The sequence below is a fragment of the Trachurus japonicus genome, chromosome 13 (assembly GCF_045865225.1).
Source record: "Trachurus japonicus isolate A0001 chromosome 13, Traja_1.0".
Lineage (NCBI taxonomy): Eukaryota > Metazoa > Chordata > Actinopteri > Carangiformes > Carangidae > Trachurus > Trachurus japonicus.
This window is the reverse complement of record NC_140919.1, coordinates 37,633,213-37,659,273: the sequence shown is the minus strand read 5'-3', so window position 1 is coordinate 37,659,273 and position 26,061 is coordinate 37,633,213. Positions and strand designations below refer to the sequence as shown.

Genomic DNA, 26,061 nt, shown 5'->3' with positions numbered 1-26,061 from the left:
GAACTGGAAATACAGGTTGTCATTTGTGTGACCAGTAACCAGGCAACAGGACAAGATGGATGTGTAATTCTTAATGAATCAAACATCATTGTGGTAGAATAATGCCATATGCCATTTTTATATTTGTGATATTTTTAATGTTTCCTTCCTTTCCATTTTTATTATTTTCATTTTAATTTCCACATGCACTCCATTTGTGAAAAAGACAATAGTTTTATTACATGTTTATATATTTTTTTACTTCAAATGAAAAGAGAATCACCTGTATTATTTGAGACAGTGGAGTATAACCAAGAAACGGAGTCTCACCTCTTGGAGTTGAGGTGCTGAGGCTCTCTGTAAGGAACAGGCATGAGGGCCTTGTGTGACCGGGGCAGTGGAGGAGGTGGGGGGCCCATCTGGGCCCAGCGCTGAGGGTTGGGGGTGCTGTGAAGCCCTGGAGGAATAGGTGGGCTGTCCCACCGCCACGTCGGACGGGGGGAGGGTCTGTATCCTGCCGCCAAAGGCTCAGGTTCTGGCTTCTGCTCCATGGTTTTCATCTCGTACTCCTCTGTGCAGCCCCTGTAGAGACATCCAGCACAACGAGTGAATCAAAAGCTTGCCCCTTAAAAGCCGTCACCTCCCCTTTCCAAACCCATATTCTGCCTCTCCAACACAGCCGTCATCCGTAGTGTTTGATCCTCAACTGTGGGTCGGTAAAAAAAAGCGGATTGGGGAGCAGCGGTTTCCTCTCTGAAGACCTAAACTGCAGTTGAACCAGGACAGTGGCCTCTGTGCCGAGTTCAGAAAGAGTAAAAAACTGCTCAATAAATCTCCTCAGAAAGACTCCACGTTATGGTCCTCTCATAATAACACACTTTGTGGATGCTCAAACACACAGCAGACATGTAACAGTGCTCACTAATGAGCTCCCCTGACACCAATGGAGGGAGAGAGAAAGAGAGAGGGAAGGAAACTGATCATTGGCACATCAGGCCTCCATCTTCCCTGCTGTGAGACCGAGGTCAAGTGCATGTGTGTGTGTGTGTGTGTGTACGCGCTTTAAGTGATAGCTCTCTAATCTCATCAAAGAGATCCTCACTCAAGGTCTTAGTCGATATAGTACACTCGTAAATATGAGCAACTCACACTTTATTCTCCAAAGTTGTTCTACAATGAAATTAACAAGTACTCTTTTATCTCCATGTCAGAATAAAAAATTAAAACATCACGAGAGGAAACTGCTCTCAAATGATGACAAGCTGGCATTTATTCTCATAAATTATGAAATGACTGTGAGAGCTCCCAGGGGGTGGTCATCTTTATCTATTAGCACAGGACACAAACATTAACACTCAGCTAAAGATGTTCCTGTACTCAGAGTATCCCCGGCACCCCCATATCTTCTACACATCATCATTATTTCATTCACAAAGCCTATTACAGGAGGCATCAAATATGCATGGATGATTTATTTAAGATGAGAAAAATGCCAAAAGGAAGAGGAGGGGGAGGACGAAATGAGAGAGGAGGACGACAGTGGTGGTGGAAAAAAAAAATGGTGTTGGAGTAAAGAGGTGAAGTGAGATGACAGTGAAATTCACAGTCAGGTGAAAGCAAGCAGGAGGGGGATAAAAAAAGAACTGAAAGAGAACAAACAGCAAAGATTGAAATAACTGTGATGAGGACAGTGTGATGTGTCGCTTACAAGATCTGTTCAACTATTAGTTCATTGCTGATGCTGATCATTTTTAACTTTAACATGTCTAGTCAGAGAGAGTTTATCTTAAACCACAAGATGAGCAAATAGAGCTTCAACAATTTACTATTCATTAAAACTGTTAAAATCATACTATCTTCATCAGAAGTTGAGTATATAGTGATTTTTTCTGAATTACAGGGACATTAACACAGAAAATATATGTTGGTGTAAATTAATTTAAAGGGACAACGAGGAGTTTCTATTCGGTTATAAAAAAGTCTCACGTTAATGTGGATGAATCTCCGCTACCCACACTTGTTAATGGGCCCATTTTCGATAAATATATCGTTCTGTCTCTATCGTTATTTTGTTATTATTAGTGGTGGCGGAAATGCTGGTCGAGCCGACCAGCGTTTCCTTAATGAGAATAACGCTGCAGAATCACCGTTTATGGTCGGAACTACGACGGTAACTGAACCTCTTTGAACCTCTGACTTTAATTATTGATGAATGAAAACATGAGTCTGTCTTGCGCCGGTCAAAGAATTTTACGGTGCGCGCGGAGGCTCATAAATGTAGTGTGAAAACGCTTCGCTTTTCCAAAACTCCTCGTTGTCCCTTTAACAACAAAATAACGATAGTGGCATGAATTCAATTATCGAAAATCCATTAACACTGTGTGGGTATGGAGATTCATCTAAAAATTAGGCAAACTTTTTATAATCGAATAGAAAGAGTCCTTTAAGTGAGGAGATATCTGAGGAAATTGAGTGTACTGTCCCTTTAATGGTTCATCATCTACTGTACATTAAGCCCAGAGCCTGGTCATACTATAACCTACAACAGGGATGTTCCTCTGATGTTACAAACAAGATGATGAATTATTTATTATTTTATCAAGCTTAAATTGGTTTATTTACACATTATTTCCCATATCATTTATTATAGTTGATCAATTAATTAACGATTTCACCTATGAAACATCAAAAAATGAGCCAAATGTTCAGTTTACAATGATAAACATAGAACGATTAATTGAGAATCAAAACTGCTGCTGATTATCTCTCTGATGATTGATTAATCAACTGGTCGTTGCAGCCCAGGAGGGATGTAAACAGAACAAGGATACACACTCACACGCCCACACAGCAACACATGCACACACACACACACACACACACACACATCAATAAATATGTCTTCAGACAATAAAAGGAGCAGATATCAAATGATGATGCTACGTAGTCACACTGCGTTCAGAAACACTCATCAATGCGTGTGAACACAACATGTGGTCAGGATATCTGGATCAACTACAGCATACAACCAACCAGCTCCGTCAATAACCATGCCGTTATAAATAGTAGTAGATGCTCTGAGCACACACACACACACACACACATACACACGTACAAACCTTAGAGAGAGCGTAGCCTACATCTGTTGACATGCAGTGTTTCTTCCATCACAATGGCTCAGATGACACAACTGGAGCTCCCCAATACACACACACACACACACACACACACACACACACACAGACGCTCTCACATGGCCAAACGCTCCACTGACATCACAACTCTTCTCTACGGTGTCCGTCCGTCTAGCATGTGCACCCCCGATCAGGAACGGCATGGAAAAACACTTCCATCTCCCCTCCCTCTCTCTTTCTCTTTCTCTCTTCCACCCACTTCTCTCTCTCTCTCTCTCTCTCTCTCAGTGATGTTGAGACACGTCGTCCTCACCGAGCTCTCAACTCGATACACTCAACCCTGCCTTTGTCTGTTTCTCTCTCTTTCTCTATCCCCCTCCCTCCCTCCCTCCCTCCCTCCTTCCTGCTCTCCCTCCCTCCCTCTTTTCCACCCTTTTCATTCGCACGGGGCATGCATTTCTAATTAATCACCTCCACTCATTCATTTATTTATTTATTTTTCATCGTCTCTCTCTCGTTCTCTCCTTTTTTTTTTTTTTTTTTTTCCCCTTCTGCAGATTCCAGGCCTTAATCTCATGCAATCTGCTTGCCTGGCACACAACGGCAAACGAGTCACAGAGAGAGAGAGAGAGAGAGAGGGGGAGAGGGGAAGAGTGAAATGCAAGACTCTAATTATCAGCTGCTCCAATGCCACATTAGTGTATGCGCATGTGTGTGTGTGTGTGTGTGTGTGTGTGTGTGTGTATGTGTGTGTGTGAGAGAGTGTGTCAGAGGGATTTAACTTGGTGTAATTAAACTGCCTCCAACATTAAAGAAATCTAACCACTATGTGATCACGCAGCCAGCCACAATTACAGTATTTAGGAGTCCTGGTTCTCAGGCAGAAACACACACACACACACACACACACACACACACACACACACGCACACACAGACACACACACTGTGGTTATTTCTTCACCTCTTGAAGCACAACATCACAATCTCATAAGATGTCGTTATTCTGCCTCATTCAAAGCCTCATGTGCAGATGAAAGGAGGTAAATGGGCGACAGCGGAGGAAGGAAATAAATTGCGGGAGGAGAGGAAACATGATGAGATGACTAGATATGTAGGAGAGAAAGAAAAGGAATGGCAGATTCGGTTAATTCACGTTAAAACAAACGCTTCTTTCGTTTTTTTTTTGTTTCTGTGCCTCATTTCGCCGATTTCCTCTTGAACCGCACTTGGTTCTTTTCTCTCTGTTTGCTGGCTTCCTCTTTTCACACACTCCCACACAAAATCCTCTCAGAACATTGGAGTCTGGCCACTATCTCACCCAGGCTTTTGTGTGTTTGAGTGAAGAGCGTCCTGCGCTCGCTCCAACCCGCTCTCGTCCTTCCACCGCTGCCTGCTTAAAGTCCCCCTCCCGCGACCCTTTTTGGTCACTTTAAAACCAGCTCATTAGCAATGCACCTCTGGAGGGTGGGCGGAGACTGCGCTGCTCTGCACCCGCCCAGCCACCTCCTCGCACCCCACCCCCCCGCTGGCTGACAGCTGGACATTGTACAATTACAGATTCAGCGCGTTCAGCGTAAAACTCCACACTGGGATTTGATCCCAGACTGGAACATAGTCCTTCCCCACGGTGCAAGCTGCTCTACCAGGTGAGCTATACCTGTTATACTGTGACAGCTACACCGAGCTGTCAAGCCAGATGCAGAGCGGGGCGGGAGCTTGTAGCACTAGTGCCCTCCCCTGGAGCTGTGACACGTCAGCTCCAGTCTCCCTGAAACTGCCAGTTTGCGTCTGCCATTGGTTCACAGCAATTTGAAGGCAGAAAAACTCAAATTTTGCACTTCCTTTTCTGCTGATATGTGCTCTAACACAAGAAAAATGCCACAGGAACATGTGAAAAGCACGAATGGAAGGGGGTCTTTAAAGCTCAGCCGCCTCCATGTGCCGTCGGCCGCTGGCCTCAACATCTGCATCTGACTCAACGCTCATTAGTTTGGCTTCAAAGAAATATAATACTCGGGACTTCCACGCACCTGCGGGGCCCCCCCTCTTCGTACGGAGGGATGATGACCACTTTGACCGTGACCGACGTCCTCAGCAGGTCGATCATCTGTTCGTGAGTCAGCGTCACGGCCGCCACTTTGCAGATCTCCACCAACCGGCTGCCCTGCCTCAGTCCCGCCTGCCAGGCGAAGCCGTATTCCTCCACCTGCGCGAGAAAAAAACCACAAACAAAATTCTTCAAACAAGCCAGTTAATGTGCGGCCAAGGTTCTTCTTCACAAATGAGTGCGAGATCTGGCGTGGCAGATGGCGATCTGACGATACCTCGGCCACTGTGCCGTCCAGGCGAACATGGAAGCCCAGTTGTCCCAGTCCGTTTCTTCTCAGAGTCATGTCCACCGTCTCACAGCCAATGGTCAATGACTGGCCAAAAAGAGGAAAAAGAATTGTCACATTTCCACAATAAATGTCTTTGTATTAAAAATAGTCTCTATGCAACGTAAAAAACAAAAGGAGCCTCAAAGAGTAAATTATTAATCAATTATGCACAGTAAGAAGCAACATCACCTGAAACTATATCAATTTATATTCTGTGAACTTTATCAGTCTCAAAGGGATTAAATCATTTTTTAATATTTGTTTACTGTTGGATGAACACCAAGCTCACTGGAGTCCAGGAAATCTCCTTAACCCCCCCCCCCCTCCAGCATTTAATTCATTACATTTTTCAGGGATTAGCACAATACAAAATGCTGCTCTTTACTGTGCAGTGCAAACAGTTGCTCAGCTTCATTGAGAAGTGAGTTACATGCTTACATAGAATACATGTTAGCTATACAATATCATCTGTAAAAGCATTGAATATAACGGGTTGAAGTTGAAGATTACTGGGTTTCAAATTACTGTTATTTACATCGTCTTCAAAAGAACTCTTCATGCAAATGGTATTTTCCAACTGTGGAGAGGTGGAAGTAAATCACACATGTGCAACAACTAGTCCAGAGATAGTCAGATTGAGTCCCTGCTGTAACTCAAGCGAGATAAGTCAAGTCCTTTAAGTTACATGTCACAGGTCTTTATAATAGCCAATTTCCACATTTAAAATCAGTTATGACACAGTGTTTATGAAGTGTTTAACATCACTTGCATTACACTGATTATTATTACTACTTGGAGGCTACAGCATGTTACCACCTACTGTACATGTCAGAAAAATGTAGTCAACAGATTTTCTTGAAACTTGGTGGAGGGATGGGGCATAGACCAGGGATCCATTACATTTTGGTTTGGCTCTGGTTACTAGGGCAGATCCAGGAATTGTTCTATTATCACCCTCCTTAATATGTGGGATTGATTGGCCTTGGTGCAGATGTGCACTTATAAACATCTCTGTTAAACTTGCATTGTGCTGTGTTCTCAGTCCTGTTGCAATGCAAAGGTTTGTATCACTGGATTTAGGCCTTGAGTGCTTGTTTGCAGGCACTGCACTAGAAATCAGCACTATAGGTCAATGTTTTTACTAGTGGGTGCCCATTATGTTTGCACCGGGCACACTCAAAAATAGACACATGCATGTGAAGGAGCACATATCCACTAACAGTTGCACAAATGCACAAACTTTTCTTGTTGAAAAAAGAGATGATTAAAAAAAAATCTTTTATGAAGAAGATGTGCTTATCAGGCCTTGAAGACAAAGCGTATCTGTTTGGGCACCTTTACATTTTAGACATCCCACTCCTCTCCGAGCTCCCTCATACAATACAAGCTCAGTACCTCAAAGCCCAAAGAGATTCACATTTTCATTCATTCAGCTCCACACTCTCACCTTTAACCTCTGCACCATCTCCCTGATGTCCTGCGCACAGCCCTCTGGTACCCGCACAGCGATGTGGTCTCCTCTGCCATAGAAGATCTTCAGCGCCAGGCGCTCCGGCGTCCAGCCGATCACGTCCGCACAGAAACAGTTGAACACCACCTCTTTGGTGGAACAGTCCGTCAGGAGGACGTATTCGGTGGACAGCCCCAAGGCACAGGGGAGCTCCGTCCCTCCTCCACTGAAGTCCTGGGCCTGGACCCTCCAGGCCACGGCGCCCACGGCCCCCAGCTCCGCTCCCTCTCGCGCCTTCGACCGCTCACGTTTTTTGGATGCCAGTGAGATGAGGTTGTTGAGCTTGCCGGCCGAGTCGAGCGGCGTGCTGCTGACGTAGTTCTCCGCCAGGTCGCGCAGGTACTCCTGCCGCGTTCGCGTGGCCATGGTGTGGAACTTCTCCGACTTGTGCGCTGCATTTTCTGCATTGATAACTTTGGCTAGAAGGAAATTACGAAAGGTTTCCGGGTCACGGAAGGTGACGCCGCTGGGAATGGGTGGGCCGAAGGGCGGCACGTCCTTCATTCTCGTCACAGCAACACTGAAAGGAGAGAGATGATTTACAGTGTGATACTATGATATTTATCATATGGATATGAGCTTGGTCACTCTGGTCTTCTGGTCTAATATTCTTATAGAGCCTCGTGCAATACAACCTGGTACCTATGCACTTATTCACTTCATCTCCCAGAACGAAACTCTTATGGTCCCCAAACCTGTGGAATGTGTTTCTCAATATGTTTCTCATTGTTATAGTTGCCTTTTTGTGTTGTCTACTTTTTTTCTTTTTTATTATTACATTATGTGTAATGTGTACTGCTGTTGAACTGTTTTTATGTTAATGGGACTAGGGACGGAAATTAGCATCTTGCTATAATCCGGCATATTTACATATTATGTCCATTAATGTGCACTGTCCCATTCAAATAAACAAATAAAGTAAAGCAAAGTAAAGTAAAGTCTTCTCATTTACCTGTAACATGTGTTTTCAGAGCAGGGGTTGTGGACGCGCACAATGACGAAGACGTGCTGGAAGTGTGAACGGATATTCTGAGGGGTGAAAGGCAACGCTCCCGGCTCCTGAAAGATTATGGTGACGATGTCGTTCCCTATGTGCCTCTTCCTCAGGAGCTGAGAGGTGAGAAGGAGGGAGGGGAGGGGAGGGGAGGGGAGAAGAGCGACAAATTAATAAAATGAGCGAACATTACTGGCACTGATTCAGTAAAGTCTGACAAGGGAAACAAGTGATTGAGACGCTCACTACTAAACACCAAACAACAGCTCTTTATGTAATTTGTTATTCGGATCCTGTGTGGGCTATTTGTGTCAGTGTGTGTGTGTGTGTGTGTGTGTGTGTGTGTGTGTGCTGGTTTGTCTGTCTATCTGTGTCTGTGTAGGAGACGTAGCGTACAGTCCAGGCTGTGTCTGTGGCGCAGTTGCTTGCCAATGCTCTCTTCATCCGCAGAGGGTGTGAAAGTACCAATTATGTAATCCAGCCCACTGTTTGGCCACAGATACACAGACTCTCCAGCACGGTGCTACAGGAGCATCCTTCACTCGTACTCAGGCTGCAGATTGGAGCGTTATGATCACTGCGCTTGATGGAGTGTGTGCAAACATTCAATATAATTATCAGAACTGATCAAGTTTGGTTTATTTCACTATCGAGCCGCTTTGTCGTCACAATGACTGTTTTCTGTTTCAGCACCGATTCTAAAGTACAGTTGTCTACTATGAGAAATATAAATCCGTGGGTGCTCGAGTGGTTAAGAGCACGTCCTATGTTGGCAACGTCCAATGCAGTGATCGGCGGGTCGATTCCCGACTGTGCCAACCTACTCCGTGTCATTCCCCCAGTCTCTCTCCACTATCCTGTCAATTAAAATGCCCCCAAATATCTTTAAAAAATAAGAAAATAGGCGTTGTATAGCTCAGTGGGTCAAGTAAGCGCCCCATATACAGAGACTATTGTAGCCCCTGTTCAATTCCACCTAGTGGCCCTTTGCTGCATGTCATTCTCCCTCTCTCTGCCTCCCTCCAACTGTTCCATCTATTAAAAAGGCATAAAAGCTCCCCAAAAATACTTTGAGAAAAAGAAGAAAAGAAAAGAAAAATCATCATAATATTTATTTATTTATTTAGTATCTGTATTATTCTGCAAATTAGTTTATTCTATCTATCTATCTATCTATCTATCTATCTATCTATCTATCTATCTATCTATCTATCTATCTATCTATCTATCTATCTGTCTGTCTAATAATCATTGGTCATAAATGTGTATTATTGTTTATTATGCAGACCTGGCTTGTACTTTCCTCTCCCCCTTGAGTGAATGACTTCATTCTTTTCTGTTTCTACTTCATCCCTGCCGCCGCCTCCACTCCTCCTCTGCAGGTTCATTTTAATGTCGGATGCTGCCACCTAGAGGTTCATCTGAGCACACACCTGTCACTGCTGCTGCTGCTGCCTCTGGACCTCTGGATGGAGTTATTGTGCCGTTTATAAACTCGCTCGTTACCATTTAAGAGTTTATAATGGCATTAACTGTTTTAACACCTTTTATCTGCCCAATTAAAAACTGTGAAAGCTGTGAAATTCTTTTTGATTAATCGCCGTTAACTGGGTGTTTAACAAGATGATGCAAAACAAACAGCTCACTTTCTGTGTTTGTGGTCATAAAAAGTGTAGTTCCCCAGTTTACAACATTAATTAATGATATTTTCAAGTGTTAGAGGAAGAACAAATGACTTCTCCCTGGCCCACACTGTTCTGCAGTGATAAGCTGACACATTACAAAGTGTGTGTGTTAATCCTCAGCACCCACAGGGCCTGTCTGAGCACATGTGTTCACCCGTGTGTGTGTGTGTGTGTGTGTGTGTGTGTGTGTGTCTCTCTCACGCAAAACACTTATGCAAACAATTAAAAAAAAAAAATACCCACACACAAAATGTTATCTTACACACAGGTCACTCGCAGGCGGCCCACGCTGCAAACACACAGTGCCCAGGAGAATGTGTAGGAAGGCCCAAGTAAAAAAAAAAAAAAAAGAGGGAGAAAATAAAGAAACTACTCACTACTGAACCCCACCCTGCTCTGAACCAGTTAAAGAACGAGAGGCAGAGAGAGGCCAAGAGAGAAAGCCAGTGAGGAGGAGAGGAGAGAGAAGCCAAGACACAGAGAACAGAGACTATAAAAAAACACGAGAAACTGAATAAAAGAGGAAAAGAGACTCTAAATGAAGAAGGCGACATAAGTCACGAGTTTCCACTTCATGGATTCTTGCTGCGGTTTTACGACCTGGCAGACAACAGAGGGCCTTAACCAACAACCACAGGCAGACTCTCTGAAAGGCTCTGGGTGACAAAAGATAGTCATGGATGTACTTTTCTTTTTCCAGCTGTGTTGATCATCTAATGTTGGACCGGCTACACAGCAGCACACAGCCCCAAGGTGGTGATGGAGCTGTATTTAGATAGATAGGGGTGCTGTTACCTGCTGTGGGTTGCTGGGCATGTACGGCAGCATGGTGGACACGTGGAACATGACTTCGTAGCCCTGGTAGGTGGTGTACAGGGAGTGGGTGCCCGTGGAGTCCGCTAGAGGAGGAGGAAGGAGGAGGAGGATATTTTAGTTTCACGCCACATGTTGTCAACTACACACACACACACAAAGAAACCATGAGGATATGCAGAGTGTCACTGTGCTTTTTCTGGAGTTGTGACACATGGACTGTCTCTTTTCATATTCTACCGGATGTCCTGATTGATTCCTCATTTCATTTCCTCAGTAAATATAGGGACAGAGAACAATTACTGGTAACTCCTCTACTATTTGGTTTCCACCTCTGTCATCGTCACCAACTGGTTTGGTGTGAAAAGAATCTCCTTGACAACATTAAGTGTCTTATTTGTGGCCATTCGTCGTTTAAATGATTTTATTTCTGTAATAGAAGAGGATAGTTTAGTGATAACGTTTGAACAAGCCAAACAAGATTCTGTCAAGGCACCATTTATTTTGGACACATGTGCTTGTGATAAGCCGTCCCACTCTGCTTGTAGCCTCTGGTGGTTTTCATGTTTAGGAGGCGGTCCTAAAGAGGAAGTGTTGGAGGTGTGTCTGTTCTTTCTCTTTCTTTGTTTAGGTGTATTGATCACATGTTTTTACACCTGTATCCTGCTTATAATTTGTTCAATTACATTTGATTTGCTTTATAACTTAAGTATTTGTATGATCTTCTTTGTTTTAGCCTGAATTTTGAACTGAGTCGTCACTAAATGGGGACAGGTCCATCTCAGCTCAGTGGCTTTGTGGTCTGTGTTGGTACTTGATTTTGGATTTTCCTATCTACTAAGAGTTGAAAGTTATTATTTATTCTGATTCATGACCATGGTGTTGAAAGTGTCAGGGAAATGTTACCAGATCTGCTGCTGTGACCTTTCACCAACAGGTGAACCCGCCTTCACCGGCTTTTACAAAAGGAGGCTCTTACTCTTTGTGTCGAGCTGCGCGGCGTATTTGGTGAATCCTTTGAGGAGCACCTGCTCCCCCAGCAGCTCCAGGAAGGCAGAGAAGGCGGGCGACGCCTCCTCGTTGTTGTACATCTCCTCCTCTGTGCTCTGGCCCGCACGGCACAGCAGAACACCCACCTTGTGCTTCTGGCTTAACTACGGAAGCAGAGGAGGGAAAAGAAAAGAAAAATGTACATTACGAACACGCTCTGCAAACACAAACGCCACATTCGAACACAGCTGAAACACTGCAGTCTGATAGTTGTGCTTCAGTTGAAACCTGATGTCGAGGTAGATGTTACTGTACAGTGTATCGCAGCCTTCATTGTTGTTCATGTTTCGAATCTGCACTATCAACAAAAAAAGCGTTCTGCTGGAGAAAACACCTCCGCCTTGCACTTCACCCTCCATTAAATGAAAAGCGAGATAACATAGCTAAACTTTAGAGCGTTTACAGTTACACACTCATCAAACACTCCACACCCTGCTCACAGCTTGCACTGCCCTCAGCCCAATTTTGTACTTTGCACCACCACTAAATCAGATATACAGGACTCTTTTACACAGACTATCTGAATGCACCATATGTCACTATATCACTTAATCAGTTCATAATCTTTGCTTGGCAGTCTGTTTGTCATCTTGACTGTTACTAGCTGGCTTACACACTCCTGTGTTTTGCCCAAGGAATGTTTGAATGGCAGTATCGTTCCTGCTGCTGCTGCCGCTGATAGGATCAACCGTCCAATTTCTGCTTTTATTGCACAAACCTGAAAATAAAATGCAAATACAGTCGCACACGCATAATAACTCACCCCCTGCTCATCCAGTTTGAGGAGCTGCTCCGTGACTTTGGGTGTGCTGAGTGCGAGTCTCAGACAGGACACGTTGAGCTCGGGGACGACCTGCTCCAGGACCTCTTTGAGCGGCAGACCCCGGACTGTGCCGTGTCTCCCCGTAGACGCCACCGCATCCTCCAGAATGGAGCCCCGCAGGGTCACCAGCTGCACGCAGGGAAAGAACAAGAGCTGTAAAAACTGGAGGCAGCGGTACAATTTAATGCAATGAAATAAAAGCATGTGATGGATGGTGCTGAGGCAGTGATGATGATGAGCTTAAAATAAGATTTTCATAAAAAGTACAGGGGGGAAACGTTTTATCAGATAGGGTTACCTTTTATAGCTAACTTTAATCAGACTAGGAACTTGTTTATCTCTTATATATTCTACAGATTTTTGAAGGGAAGTAATTACAAAGCCTGTGGCAGACAGACAGTAAAACCTGATGCTTTTTAAATCGTTAGGGCTCTGCTAAACAAAAACACATAAATACGGTACATAATGGAACAGTATACGTTTTGGCTTAAGGGCCTTTACATAGGACTTTTCTCTACAAGTCTGGTCTGCCACACACAAGTTGAAAACCTACATAACTGCATATAACAGAATTATTGGCATAAAGTATTGATCGTGGTCTTCCTTCACAGAAGAGCAAGGGTCAGCCTCAGCTAGAACACAAAAGCTCGGAAAATACATGACATTGAATGATTAGAGTCTCACAACTCATGACGGTGGCCTGCTGCCCTGAAGCTACTCTATTTCTCTCTGTCACAGACACACACACACACAAACATACACACACCTCGTGAATGTGCTCTGTGTACAGGGTTTTAAGTCCGGCAGTATTGTGACTTAATATTCTGCTCAGTATTGTGCTGCCACACTGTGCTGCTCCCCGGCGAGGGGAAATTGACCTGCTTCAGAACAGTGAGACTATAATAACCTCGGATACAGTTGGGAGGAATAGGCTGCTCCTTCTCACCTCACTCACACTCACACACACTCACACACACACACACACACACACACACAGATATGCAGGTTCATTAACAATGCATGGCAGACTCTGGAGCTGGCAGAGGCTGCAGAAGAGACAGTTGAACCTGAGAGACTCGGGTCTGCAGCAGAGAAGGGAAACCTGCGACAGACAGGTGAAGTTGTGGAGCTACCGAGTGTGTGACATGCTGAGTGTGTGAACGTGTGACAAAAGAGAGGGAAAGGGGGAGAAAGAGGGAAGTCTCTCCACCTTGCTGTGTCAGCGCTGCAGCAGAGAATGAAACGACAGACTTCAAGGGGGGTTGGATATTTGAGAGAAGCTGCAGCTTGAGTGGGAAAAAATAAAGTCTGCAATCAATCTCCCCCCCCCCCCTGTGTGGGAACAGTAGGCCTGGGTGTACAGGCCGTGTCTGTTGGCTGAGCTCTGTGTACTTAGATGTCGGAGAGGTTCCATTGTTGTACCGCAGCTAAGGTGATGAGGCCAGGCAAGCATGTAATCCAGCTAAAAACAACACCGCAACTCAGACGAACACCACATGAACACAATGAGCAGAAGCAAAAAACTCTCTTCTGTCTGAGTGACCATGACAACGCCAGACAGATGTTTAGAAAGCAGACTTTCAGGTGACACCATGCAGTCTTCACTTTGTAGATAATCCAGCTGTGCTTTGTTGAAATGCTTCAAGACAAAAAACTGAAATGAATTTAAGTTTTTTAAATTGTGTTTGCTCTGGCCCTAAACAAACAATCTCTAAAACTGTATCAACATAATAAACTCACTACCATCATAATGTTTTTTTTTCTTCTTTTTCTTGTTACCATGTTTATTTTTGTATGGGTTTTTCATGCACAGTCCCTTTATTTTGAACTGAATCTTTCTTGAAAAAGCCAATAAAAATATATATTAAAAAAAAACATAATAAACTCATTAACACGGCCATGAGAAAAGGTTGAAAACTATTTGGGTGAACGCATCTTCTCTCTGATAGTGAATGAGCAGACTATAGTTGAGTCTTTGACCATAGACCATAGAAAATCTGCACTAATTCACCATAGTTACCAGATGATCATATAATACACTGCAAGTATTTGCTCCATCAAAGTTGCAGTGGCTGGGTACGCTCCCTCTGAGAGCAGCTCGACCGCTCTGGGCAGAGCAGCCACTGTTTGGTTTGGCTTTAATGTGTTGAGACTGGGCAGGTGGAATTTTCCACTGGCAGAGAGAGGGAGAGGGGGGAGAGGGGAGAGAGGGGGGAGGTTTATAATCAGAGCAGAGGGTGAGGAGAGTTGCAGGTGGGGACACAAAGGGAGGGGCTGGATGAAATGAAAGTAGGTAAGGAATTAACTCGAGCGCGCCGCACACTCTGACTCATCACCGTCTCATCACTCAGATATCCGCGTGACAAACGGACACACAAAACAGCAGATTTGTGTGTGTGTGTGTGTGTGTGTGTGTCTCTTTGCGTACCTCGCTTGTTCTGACGATGAGCCGGTACTGATACTGGTCTTTCAGGTCTTTTGTGTCGTCCAGTTTCTCCCTGCGGATGCTCACGGCCACAGGACCCATTTTATCATCCGTCCCAAAGTAGTTTGAGTGTTCTGGTGAGGGACAGAGAGAGGTGGGAAACAAAGTTAGACTAGATTACTAACTTACATTAACTTTATTTGTCATTGTCATAATAACACAGTTATACATAACAATGAGATATCGTTTAGAGCAGCTAATTACTGAAGCAGAACTGGAATTAATGTCCAGAGGAGCCTAAAACGTCCGTTCATTTGTGTGTGAGTATAGGTGTATGTTACTGCAGGCCACATCATGAATGACAGAGGATGAGTTGTACTGTAGGTTTTGTCGACAGAAAAAATGTAGTAGTATGTAGTAGTAGTAGTACTAACAAAGTAGTATGAGTATAATTTGACATTTTTTGGATACTAGTGCTATTATGATGATGGTTTTGGGCTGACAGTAGAGAAAGACGTTTTAATATGCCAAACTGGACTCTGCTGAACTGTTGCTGAACTATGATGGCCATTTATAAAAATATTTTCTGGCATAGTAAAGAGCAAACTCTGGAAATAATTGTTAGCTATACATATTTTTCCAGAAAAAAAAATCCTAATAAAAGAGACCAATCTTGCAACGTGGTATTTAAGCATCTGTTCAGACAAATACGTATCTATCCAGGCATTGAACTGCACTTTTTTTTCAATAGTAAAAATGTATTCAGGTTCAAGGCCAAACACGAACACAGATTAAAGTAAATATAATCTTAAAGATGGGAAAGAATTTAAGAGAGACACAGAGAGAGGGGTGGGTTTGAAGAAAATATACGTGATACTACACCCCCATGTGCAGTGAGTGGGACTGACAGAGGAGGGACATTAAGTCAAGGACAGGATTAAGACAATGACATGTTATCTCGTAATCGATACTCAGGTAATTACAAAATCGATTGAGCCAACACAAAGAATGACCCGGAGAAGATGATAAGTGCTACTAAAGAAAAGCTGAGGATCACACGACAGTGGACAGAGAATTGTCTTTAATAAAAAGGGGATGTGAGTATTGGACTCTATGTTAAACGACAGCAGGATGAAACTATAAACGAACGTCCTGAGTCTTGTAAATCCAGGAAACAAACAAAATGTTGCCATAAGCTGCCACTTAACATCATGTAGCTTATTAGCAGTGTTAGCGTAAAACAACATACTAAAGAGAGGCTGTGGCAACCTTATCAACTTCACCAGCATCTCGCATGTCCTCCTCTAAAGCTCCTAGGCTAAGCTGAGCTAATGCCAACGCCATAGGCGGCGGTGTGGGAGTGGAAACACAAATTCTCCAGACACTCTGGGAAGAATCCAGCTTGACAAGTCTTCCTCCTCTGTAACCCCACTGACAGGAATGAACCGGGACGACCACGTACACATTAAGGGAGAGTCGGGCCTGCTCTGCTTCCGTGCCGTGTCCCGTGGCGGAAATGTCAGCCTTTTGATGAGGCTTTTCTGACGCGCACACAGGGCACGTCACAGCAAACACACACACACACACAATCACAGTAGCGTTCAGCTGGAAACGAGTCGGCAGATGAACATATTTTTGGAACGATAACCTTTATCTGTGTGGCTGCAGGCCTGTCTCTCACGCACACACACACACACACACACACACACACGCTTGCTTGCACACATGTGCTGCTAACAGCATCTGTCACTAATTAGGGTGCAGCCAGATGATGCTTGCCAACGGGAAGTTTCATCCAGTGTCTGAAGAGGTGATGCTGACAAGAAATGCCCACATGCACACACATGAGGACAGACACACACATCAACACACACATGGTTTCTGAAGTTGGGTGTTACTTCCGACACTTAAAAAAAAAAAAAAAACAGATGTAAAAACGAAGCTGCGCTGGCTGTAAGTTCGTTATGCTAAGTGGTACTTGGGGTCGTGCAGAAAGGCAGGTGGTGTATCATCAGCTCGGAGTTTGCCAACAGTCCAGTGGCAGGTACATGTGTAATAAAAGCTCTGGGCGCGGTGCCAGTCCGGCCCAGCTGGATATTAACAGCCTCGGGATGAGATGTGAGGAATGACACTGGAGAGACTTTGGCCGCACAAATGACGTCTACGCCGTCTGATTTACACACAAGGGGCTCAAATCAGAGGGGCAAAACGGGATCAAACAGTCTAGAGCGAGTGTTGCAAGATCTAGATTGAGATTTTGTTATTTTATTGATGTATCCATCAGTCATTTAGTCTACATTTTTCACAACCTGTTTTGTTTTACTTCATGCGGCTGTAAAGCAAAGAAATTCAGCATTTGAGAAGCATGAAGTAGGTTGTTGCTTTTCCTTTATGATGGCTAAACAATGTGGTATGTTTGATCATTTGCTATTTAAATGATGAATCTGTCTTTGGGGATTTGATGCTTGTTGCTTGTTGGACATATCCAACAACATAAAGATTTCACCTTGGACCACTTGTAATTATTTTTAGATTAGTTTTTAAATAATAGATTAAACAATGAATCATTCCTGCCCAGACGTACTGATAATGAAAGCCATCGTGTCCTGCAGCCCAAGATTAATTGATTATAAAGGCTGATATTGGTTTTCCAGAGAACAATTGATTGATATGTCATGATTGTGTTTCCATGTGTGTGTGTGACTGAGTATTACCTTTTCCATGGAAGTAGTCTCTGTAGTATCTGGCTCCTTGGTCCACATGCTCTATACTGTACAGTTTCAGTTTGTCCAGTCTCGTCACCTGCTGCTCCATCAGCACCTCCAGCACCGACACGCTGGCGTTGCTCTTCCTCAGCCACGCCCTTCCCCCGTCCCCTCCTCCGTCCCCTCCTCGCTCTGCCGACGAGCTGAGGAAGCTGATGTTGCGCTCGCCGTGGCCCCCGGTCTCGTTGAGGAAGTGGGGGCAGCAGAGGAGCAGAGAGCTGGAGCTGTGGGCTCCGGGAGGCCCCTCCAGGGGGTCCATGCTGAGGGAGGGGGTCGCGCAGCCGGGGTCCAGGCTCAGGGTCAGGTCCTCGATGCTGGAGTAAACCGGCTCGTTCAGGCTGGGAGCGGAGGACCTGGAGACGGACAGGGACACCGAGGCGGCCGACGCCCCCGTGGCGGTGTTCCTCCTCTGCGTGGCGTAGCCGCGCTGCGCCGCGGCCTCGTGCAGGTCGAACAGGATGCTCTGAGCGTCGAAGTGGACGAAACTCTTGGGGCACACCCAGGCTTTGTAGGAGGGGTCTGAACCTCGCCCCCCGTCCTCATTAGTCTCTCCTTTCCCTCCGTCCAGCTCCCCTCTGCTGGAGCTCCTGAGTTTCCTGAACAAAGACGAGGTGCCGAGCGACGACTCCGTCCCTCCGCTTTTCTTCCTCACTCTCTCGGCCCCGTCCTTCCTTCCCGTCCCTCTGTCGTCCCCGCCTGAGGGACCGGGCGAGGGAGCGGAGGGAAGAGGCGCGCTGGGCGGCGAGTCCGGGGCACGCAGCAGCTCCCTGAGGCGTATGGGTGCCGAGCTGCGCTGGTCCGGCCGCTCCTGGTGGAACTGGCTGAGCATATCAAAGAAGCTCTGCTCAGGAATGCCCTGGATGTCGATGGAGGACGTGCTGCCGTACTCTCTGAACAGGTTCCCCATCCCGCCGACTCCACGCACCTCCACCTTGAAGCAGAAAAGGGAGTTAGAGAGTTGTTTCAGCCTGCTGGGACGTGTCAAGTGCGTTTATATGTATATGTGGTGGATCATTTCAGACAAAGGTTCGGCTTATTTGAGCTAATGGGAAATCAAACCAGACGTACCAGCGGAAGGATTTCCTGCTGTTACAATGTGCAGTTTTAGGATGAATTCAGAAGATGAAACACTGTAATAATCCATCCTCTGACTATGAACTATTGAAGAGTAGATTTGGATAAGCTGTGTAAATATTCCTGCGAGATCATCTAGTAACCATGGTAACATGTATATGCAGCACCACATTTTCCCTAATACATTAAAATGGAGATGAGGTGTGTTTTTGTCGTCCCTCATTAAAACTTCAACAAAACTCAGGGACCACAGGGATTACGCACCTCACTTGATATGAGGATGGTATGTTTTTTTTTTTTTTTCCAGCTCAAACATAAGGCAAAGGAACGTGCTGCATGACTTGTGTCAGCCACTAAGGTTTGATTTTCCTTCGTGGACCTTTGACACACTGATTAAGCTGGATGAAGGTTTTAAAAAGGTCAAATCATACTCCTTCATGTTTACTCTTCCTGGTTTCTTTGTAATAAACTTATTTTTACTTTGTTCAGAGTTGTGATGGAGGCAGATCTGAGACTCACCTCGTTCTCATCCTGTTCGCTGAGCGTGACCTCGCTGTTGGAGCGCTGCCTTAACGGCGGGAAAACTCTGAGGCTCAGAGGTGAACCTCGTTCGCCTCCGAACCCTCCTACTCTGAACTCTACTTCCTTTGACCGTCGTCGTGGCAACCTTGCGATTCCTCCCCGCACCAGACCGACGTCCGATGACAGAACTGAAGATGACAGCGAAGTGGCGCAGTCGTCTCCGTAGTGATTCATGCCAATCTGCCCGTTTTCAAGCAGGGACTCCCGGGACTGTGCTCGCCGCGGGGGCCACTCCGCGATCCGCGCTCGAACGCCCATTTTGGGCACGGACAGGCGCGGTGGGATGGCCGGGTCTGTGGGGCCGGGGGCCGGGTGGCCATTAGGGGTGTGACGAAATGGAGTGTGCTGGGCAAACCCTCCTCCTCCTCCTCCTCCTCCTCCTCCTCCTCCATCCAGAAGGTCCGAGGAGGTGCAAGTGACCCCTCTGTCTCTGTAGCTGTTCATGGCTCCCCAGGAGAGCTCAGGGTTGGGGGGCAGGGGGCTGGCATCCCATGTGAGGAGGGGTGCTCGAGAAGAGGGGGAGGAGCGGCCCCACACACACTCTGCTGACACTGCTACGGCCTCCAGCTCCAAAACACATTGCCTTCAGCCGGCAGGGTGGGAGAGACCTCACTGGCCCATGACGACCAGTTGGAGTTCGGACCAACCCTCGTTTTCTTCTCGGATTATTTTCAGTCTGAGAAAAGGATGGAAAAAAAAGGGGGAAAACAATCAGCCCAACAAATCAGCTTTAAGACAATCTGCACAAAACTCTAAAACCAAAACAAATAAGATTTGAAACACTGGAATATTTTTAAATGACAGAGCCTGCGAGTCCCAAATTCTCCCCCCACAGACCCAAAGGAAAACCTCTAAAGCTCTAAATTCGGAAAAAGAGCAAGTCGCTCGACTGTAAAACAACGTAAGACTGATAAGCCAGAGAGAGCGAGCCAGAGAGAGAGAGAGAGAGAGAAAAAATAAGGTGAAGGGATATGACAGAGGATTTCTCCCGTTGAGGCTAATCTTCAGGAGGCTGACAAGGGATATTATAATCACACGCTGTGCATCCGCGTGCGCGCCTGAACACAACGAGTACTCATATACCCACAGGACATGAAGGCTGTGGCCGTTCTGTTGCAGATTAAAACCCCTAAAACTCTTCAGCGCATATTATCTGGATAGAAAGAAATTCTGATCCAAACAGAGGGAGTACATACATAGACAATTTAAAGACTTCATCTCTGGCAGATATTCACCATTCAAGTCTTGTCTCTCCTTTGGAAAAAAAACCAGAGCGATGATGAGACAGCTCGTATTTGTTGTGTGTTTGAGTCAGCTCGTGACTGATATTGACGTCATGCGGACACTGACCTCCGCATGGCAAAGACACAGAGGCTACACTCTGCTCTACACAATGGTACCAAACAATAAACAAGTCCAACTTTGTGGAGTTAATGGTCTTTGAGGCGGGGAGAGATGAATAGGAACTTCTGGGGACAGACAGAAAAGGGCGAGCTCACTAAAGTGACCCAACAGCTGGAGGGGCGGAGGAGGTGGGGTAAAGCCAGAAATAGAGGGATTGGAAAGAATCAAGAAAGAGCAAGGAGGAGAGGAGAGCGGCGCATTGCTCAGTGAACCACAGCGGCGTACTTTAATATGACAGTCACACAGCATCAAGTCCCGAAACCCACTGGCCTTGTGAAGAGTTGTTTGTTCAGGAGCGTCTCAGGAGGCTTTTACATCTCACATGATAACTGCTCAGGTACAGGAACACTGGCAGATGATCATGTTTTAGCCTTCACACTGACACAGACATACACACCTTAACGTTAATTACCTGTTTGGTGATCTAAAAAGTTCAGCTAGGTTTCAACATCTGGATCTTTTCTCTCTGTCTGGGCAAAACCATTCAACTCATGGTCACATTTTTTTGATTTTGATTGTTGTGGTTGTTTCGAGTAACTGGTTGGGGATTTTCACTCCACTGGGCGACACAGCAAACAATGAGAATACGCTGGCACAGTGTGGTCCATGACTAAAGAGTGAAGAAGGAGCCATGGTGCAATTTCAGCAGCCATGTCCAGACAACACACAGGATTTGGGAAATCCTGCTGTCTGTGTTAGGGTCCCATTTTTTACCCAAGACCTTTTTAGGACCACAATACTGGTCGATGTATAAAGGCAGGGTACAAAATCAAGGGAGACAAATTTAGAATTGGTGCAAGTTGACTGAAGCTCCTAAACAAAAATAACACCTGCACTTTGAGTTTAAAGAAGAACTATGCAAGTCCAGTCGCAGACGGCAAAAAATCAATACATGGAGCGGTGGATAATGTTATATAACATAAACAATGTTACGACGTGTATGTAAAACATTTAACTATACAACATTAGAGCGTCTGACGGACAGGAGAAAATGTATCAGACTTTTTAATACCCTCTAGTCTTTTTAAAGATACCCCAGCTACACAACCAAAAATTCAATGTGGAAAACATGATAATAATAATAACAGTGTGTGTGTGTGTGTGTGTGTGTGTCTGTGTGTGTGTTGGCTTCAGCAAGCTGTCTACGATATAAATGTGCTCAGTCCATCCATCTCTGCTGTTGTCAAACTGCTGGTTTTTCTGGAGCTACAGCTACTCTTCCCCTCTTCTGAATTTCCATTTCCATTCTTGAGTTTCCGTCTAATCTCATTCTCTATTTAGGACTCAGCTCCTGGATTAAAGTGCCTTTATCTACATAAGTCTCTCCTCTAACTGCCACAGTCATTCACATATCTACACTAAATTTGCTCAGAGGGCCGTCGCACATAATCTGCATACCTTTTAAAATGTGCTCTTGTTAAGATCCAGGCTTCGCAAGATTTTTTTTCCCCCTACACCTAACCATGTTATTCCACATCGCATTGCTGTCATCAAATCCCAAGGTTCCTGGATCTATTAAGACTGTATTACGTAGCATACAATTCAACCGCAACATTTCATGAAACACTGCTTTTTGAGGCAGTTTTCTCGTTCAACTTTTATTCAGACACATATATTAACCCTTCAGAGTTTCATATTACTGTTAAACTCTTTTCCATGATGAATCCGACACAAGCAGTAAATTTTCTACTCCTCGGATAAAAGCATTGAGGAATTAGATCATACACAATTCAACCACACGCTGAAAAAACACACACACTCACATACACAACGTTTAACTGCGCTTGGACTGCATAATTCATGCATTTTAACGATACCGCTGCTGCACACTGGAGTTGAAAAACCGTGGGGAAGCTACACGAACATGAAATGAGGGGCTTAAACGCTTGACTCTTTCCAGTAAGTTTCACACACAGCCTGCAGGAAGCGTTTATTAGAAACAATTTTGTTGTGAAAACAAATCTGCGCCCGCCACTCCCCAGCTGCCTCAGTATTTCTAAATCCTACGTCGACTCTCGAATTTGAATAAACTCGAGCTATTTTCTTGTGTCAAGGCAGCTCAGTGGCCTGTGTGAGTTTTATGATACACAACGCCTTTTATGAGTCCTTGCTGAATTCATTTTTTGGCCCCGCGACTGCATTACTCATTCACTCATACACGCACAGAGGCACCATCACCAAAACTCATTCACAGCGAACAAAATCCCTCTATCGTCATACGGCTCCACTAATGTATCATGTCTTTGTTTGTGGACAACCACAGGCACTTCCGGGCCAAAGGCTGGCGCTCTGATCATGCTTTCTGACAGAGTCTTTCCTCATCCGGAGAGCCGTCCTGTGATCCACTATCAGACTCAATCCCAGATTATGCGAGCCCAGCTGCAGGAGCTGCAGAATGGCTTCATTATGTGTCCGAGGCTCCCTGATGAGGGAGGCGATGAAGAAAGTGGTTTGCTCTTTAATGGTGGACTTCTCAGTGTCAGCAGCACACAGGCCCGTCAGTGAACACACTTCATTTCAATAGATGGTCCACAAAGTGACAGACACAGACTGGTGACCTGGAATAACTGCAGTTTCCCCTGTGAGATAGTTAACACGTGAGATGACAGAGCACAGAGAAGGGAAGGTTATTACATGTTGCTTATTATTCACGTATTTGGTCGTACACCTGACCCTCACATTAACATTCACTTATATAAAGTTATTATGATTGATTTGTTAGTTTATAAGTTTCCAACTTTTTATATCATCACCATCATCTGGCTCTCTGGCCACCTGATGAATATTTGTCTAATATCCCATCTTCCCTAATCTTTGTTTTGAGCTCTACCAACTCCTGGGGGACATGTCTGGGTCTTCAGCTGCTAAATGCCCCACTATGTTCACCAGCTGGTCGCTAACTGTGTCTGTCTGTCTGTCTGTCTGTCTGTTGTTTTATGTTGAGCCTGAGCAGATAGTGTGTGGTGGGTTTTTTGGAGCTTTGTAGCTGAAAACAGCTGCCTGCTGTGGCTGAAAGTGACACTCTGAGAGCAGTAGGAGTGAACCCAAACAGTTGCGGGCCAGGCAGTTATACAATGAGCTGACACTTGCCATAAAACACTGGAAAGCAAAGCAGAGCTGCAGATTCAGATGATAAATCTCTGTAGTTTTATCACTGGGTAACGCTTGACAGTGACACTTGACACACTGTCAAAAAAAAAAAATCAATTGCAACCACTTGATTAGATAGATAGATAGATAGATAGATAGATAGATAGATAGATAGATAGATAGATAGATAGATAGATAATAGATAGATAGATAGATAGATAGATAGATAGATAGATAGATAGATAGATAGATAGATAGATAGATAGATAGATAGATAGATAGATAGATAGATAGATAGATAGATAGATAGATAGATAGATAGATAACTTTAGAGAGAAATCCTAAACCTAAATGATGACACTAACCAAAGAGTGAGTGTATGAATAAGTTGAATTATCTAAACAAAAAAAGAAAAGAAAACGCATATTAGATATGATGGCCAGCTAACTAAATATTATCAGACAATGGAGGCAAAATACTGAGAGCCAAACAACAACTTTATAAAAGAGTATTATTGACCTCAAACACAAAGTGAACACGATCCAGAAAATCACACACACACACACACACAAGAAAGACTCAGTCCCCTGCAGCTCCAGTGAGAACTGTGCAGACATGACCAGCTTTAGTGCAGACTTTCGGGGATGAAGCCCAGGCATTTAATGCCTTTTAATTACTCACATATTGTAATTAGTTAGCTCTGGGATGTACCCATTCATGCCTTTACCCTCCACACCCGCTCTGACTTGCCCTGCATGGTGCAGGCTTGGCCCGTGCACCACAAACACACACGGAGGCTGGTAATTACGCTGGTTAGATTGTTGTAATGACAGAGTTCGCACAGGAATGCAGCCTCCAAAGGAATGAGTGTACTTGACGTGGAGGAGGTGCCGCTGCCGACGGTTGCCACAGTAATGGAGACGGACCTGAGCCGAGATCAGTGTGTGTGCTACTGAGAGCTTGTCACCAAATGTAAAAAGGAACAGAGATGAGGAGGGACAGACTGGCCATATGTTTCTCTTTCTGTCAGGGCCAAGACGGAGCAAAGTGGCAGCAAGCACATGTCACAAAACCAAAAGTGACTGAGTATCGACAATAACCATCTAAATGGTAATAAAAAAGCAAACATAAATCGCTGTAACAAGACTAAAACAAAGTCCAAAGACATAAAACACCAGCAGTAATTGAAAGCGTTTAAATCAAGCAAACAATGCCAGAGTACGAGCTCGATTATGAGCCGTTTTTGAAGAACAGATGGTGGCGCATATGACTGGCAGACGGCAGACAGGGGCAGAACAGAGCACACAACACTGTAATACAACGCAGTTACAGCACTGGCAGGCAGCCGGGGGAACAGCACATCCAGCACTCCTGCCACCATGACCTCTGAAGGAGAGGACAGCCCCACAGGTCCCATCGGGTCCACGCGCTGTCACTAAACTCAGGCTCATCGACCTCGGCCAAGTGAAAAGTCAGAGCTGGCAGTGTTGGAGTCAAAACAAGCCAAAGTCACTAGTCACACCTAAAGACTTGATACTTGCCAGACAAAGAGTCTGGGTTTACAAATCCTAAAACAATATAAATTCAACAAGACAGTGCCAGACGAGCTGGGCCACACATCTTGAATATTTCAAAGAGAGTTCAGTGAATGGACAAAAGAAGCTGTGGATGGGACAATGAGAGCCAGTTCAGCGGCTGGATGTTTCATTGTGCTCTTTAGTGGAGCAGTCAAAGGCTCAGAGGCTCGTGATGAGAGGTTACAGGATGTGATTGCAGAGGTAACGTGTTTTCCCTCTGCAAAAAAAAACTGATTTGATAAACAAATTGGATGTGGGGCTGGCGTATGTACCAAACAGAGCTACAGGGCTCTGCTTCTGGCTGGGGCTCTCTCTTCAACCACAGCGTGTGAGAGCAGCGTTTTATTTCCCTGCAGCAGGAAGATGTCATCATTAATGCAACACAGACTCAGGGTTTTCAGCAAAGTTAACCTCAAGACTTTAAGACATATTTAATAGCAAATTAGATGCTGCTTACGGGCAAACTAAACAAAGACATGGCTGAAAACCAGCAATACAGCTGGTACAGACTGGAATTATTATAGTTAGTGCATTCATTTCAATTTAAAACATTTAATTCATTCATGCAGCTTTGCATGGCAGTACTTCCTTCAACGACCATCGATTCATCCTTTAGCATGACTTGTTCTGGCTGTAGAGACTGGATGATCAATTCATGATTTAAAGAGGAACTATGCAGGATTTGTATCTTAACTATGCTACATTTTTACCTTAATTAAACAGCTTTGGAGTAATTGTGATGGTTAAATATATGACATGTAACTTGTCACAGGGAG

The 26,061-nt window shown here is 44.9% G+C and overlaps 1 protein-coding gene across 3 annotated transcripts in view; it reads right to left on the bottom strand.

Moving 5' to 3' along the window:
• Positions 1-26,061, bottom strand: part of sipa1l3 (signal-induced proliferation-associated 1 like 3) — an 83,403-nt gene that overhangs the window by 14,026 nt on the left and 43,316 nt on the right. For all 3 annotated transcript variants that reach the window (XM_085796416.1, XM_085796414.1, XM_085796415.1), the window contains exons 3-13: positions 19,152-19,890; positions 17,508-18,489; positions 14,797-14,927; positions 12,309-12,497; positions 11,475-11,649; positions 10,478-10,581; positions 7,956-8,113; positions 6,941-7,523; positions 5,440-5,538; positions 5,146-5,321; positions 310-561 (exon numbers count right to left, since the gene is read on the bottom strand). In XM_085796416.1, the coding sequence (XP_085652542.1) occupies positions 310-561; positions 5,146-5,321; positions 5,440-5,538; positions 6,941-7,523; positions 7,956-8,113; positions 10,478-10,581; positions 11,475-11,649; positions 12,309-12,497; positions 14,797-14,927; positions 17,508-18,489; positions 19,152-19,658 (3,356 nt within the window). In that variant the 5' untranslated portion in view covers positions 19,659-19,890. The remainder of the gene's footprint in view (positions 1-309; positions 562-5,145; positions 5,322-5,439; positions 5,539-6,940; positions 7,524-7,955; positions 8,114-10,477; positions 10,582-11,474; positions 11,650-12,308; positions 12,498-14,796; positions 14,928-17,507; positions 18,490-19,151; positions 19,891-26,061) is intronic.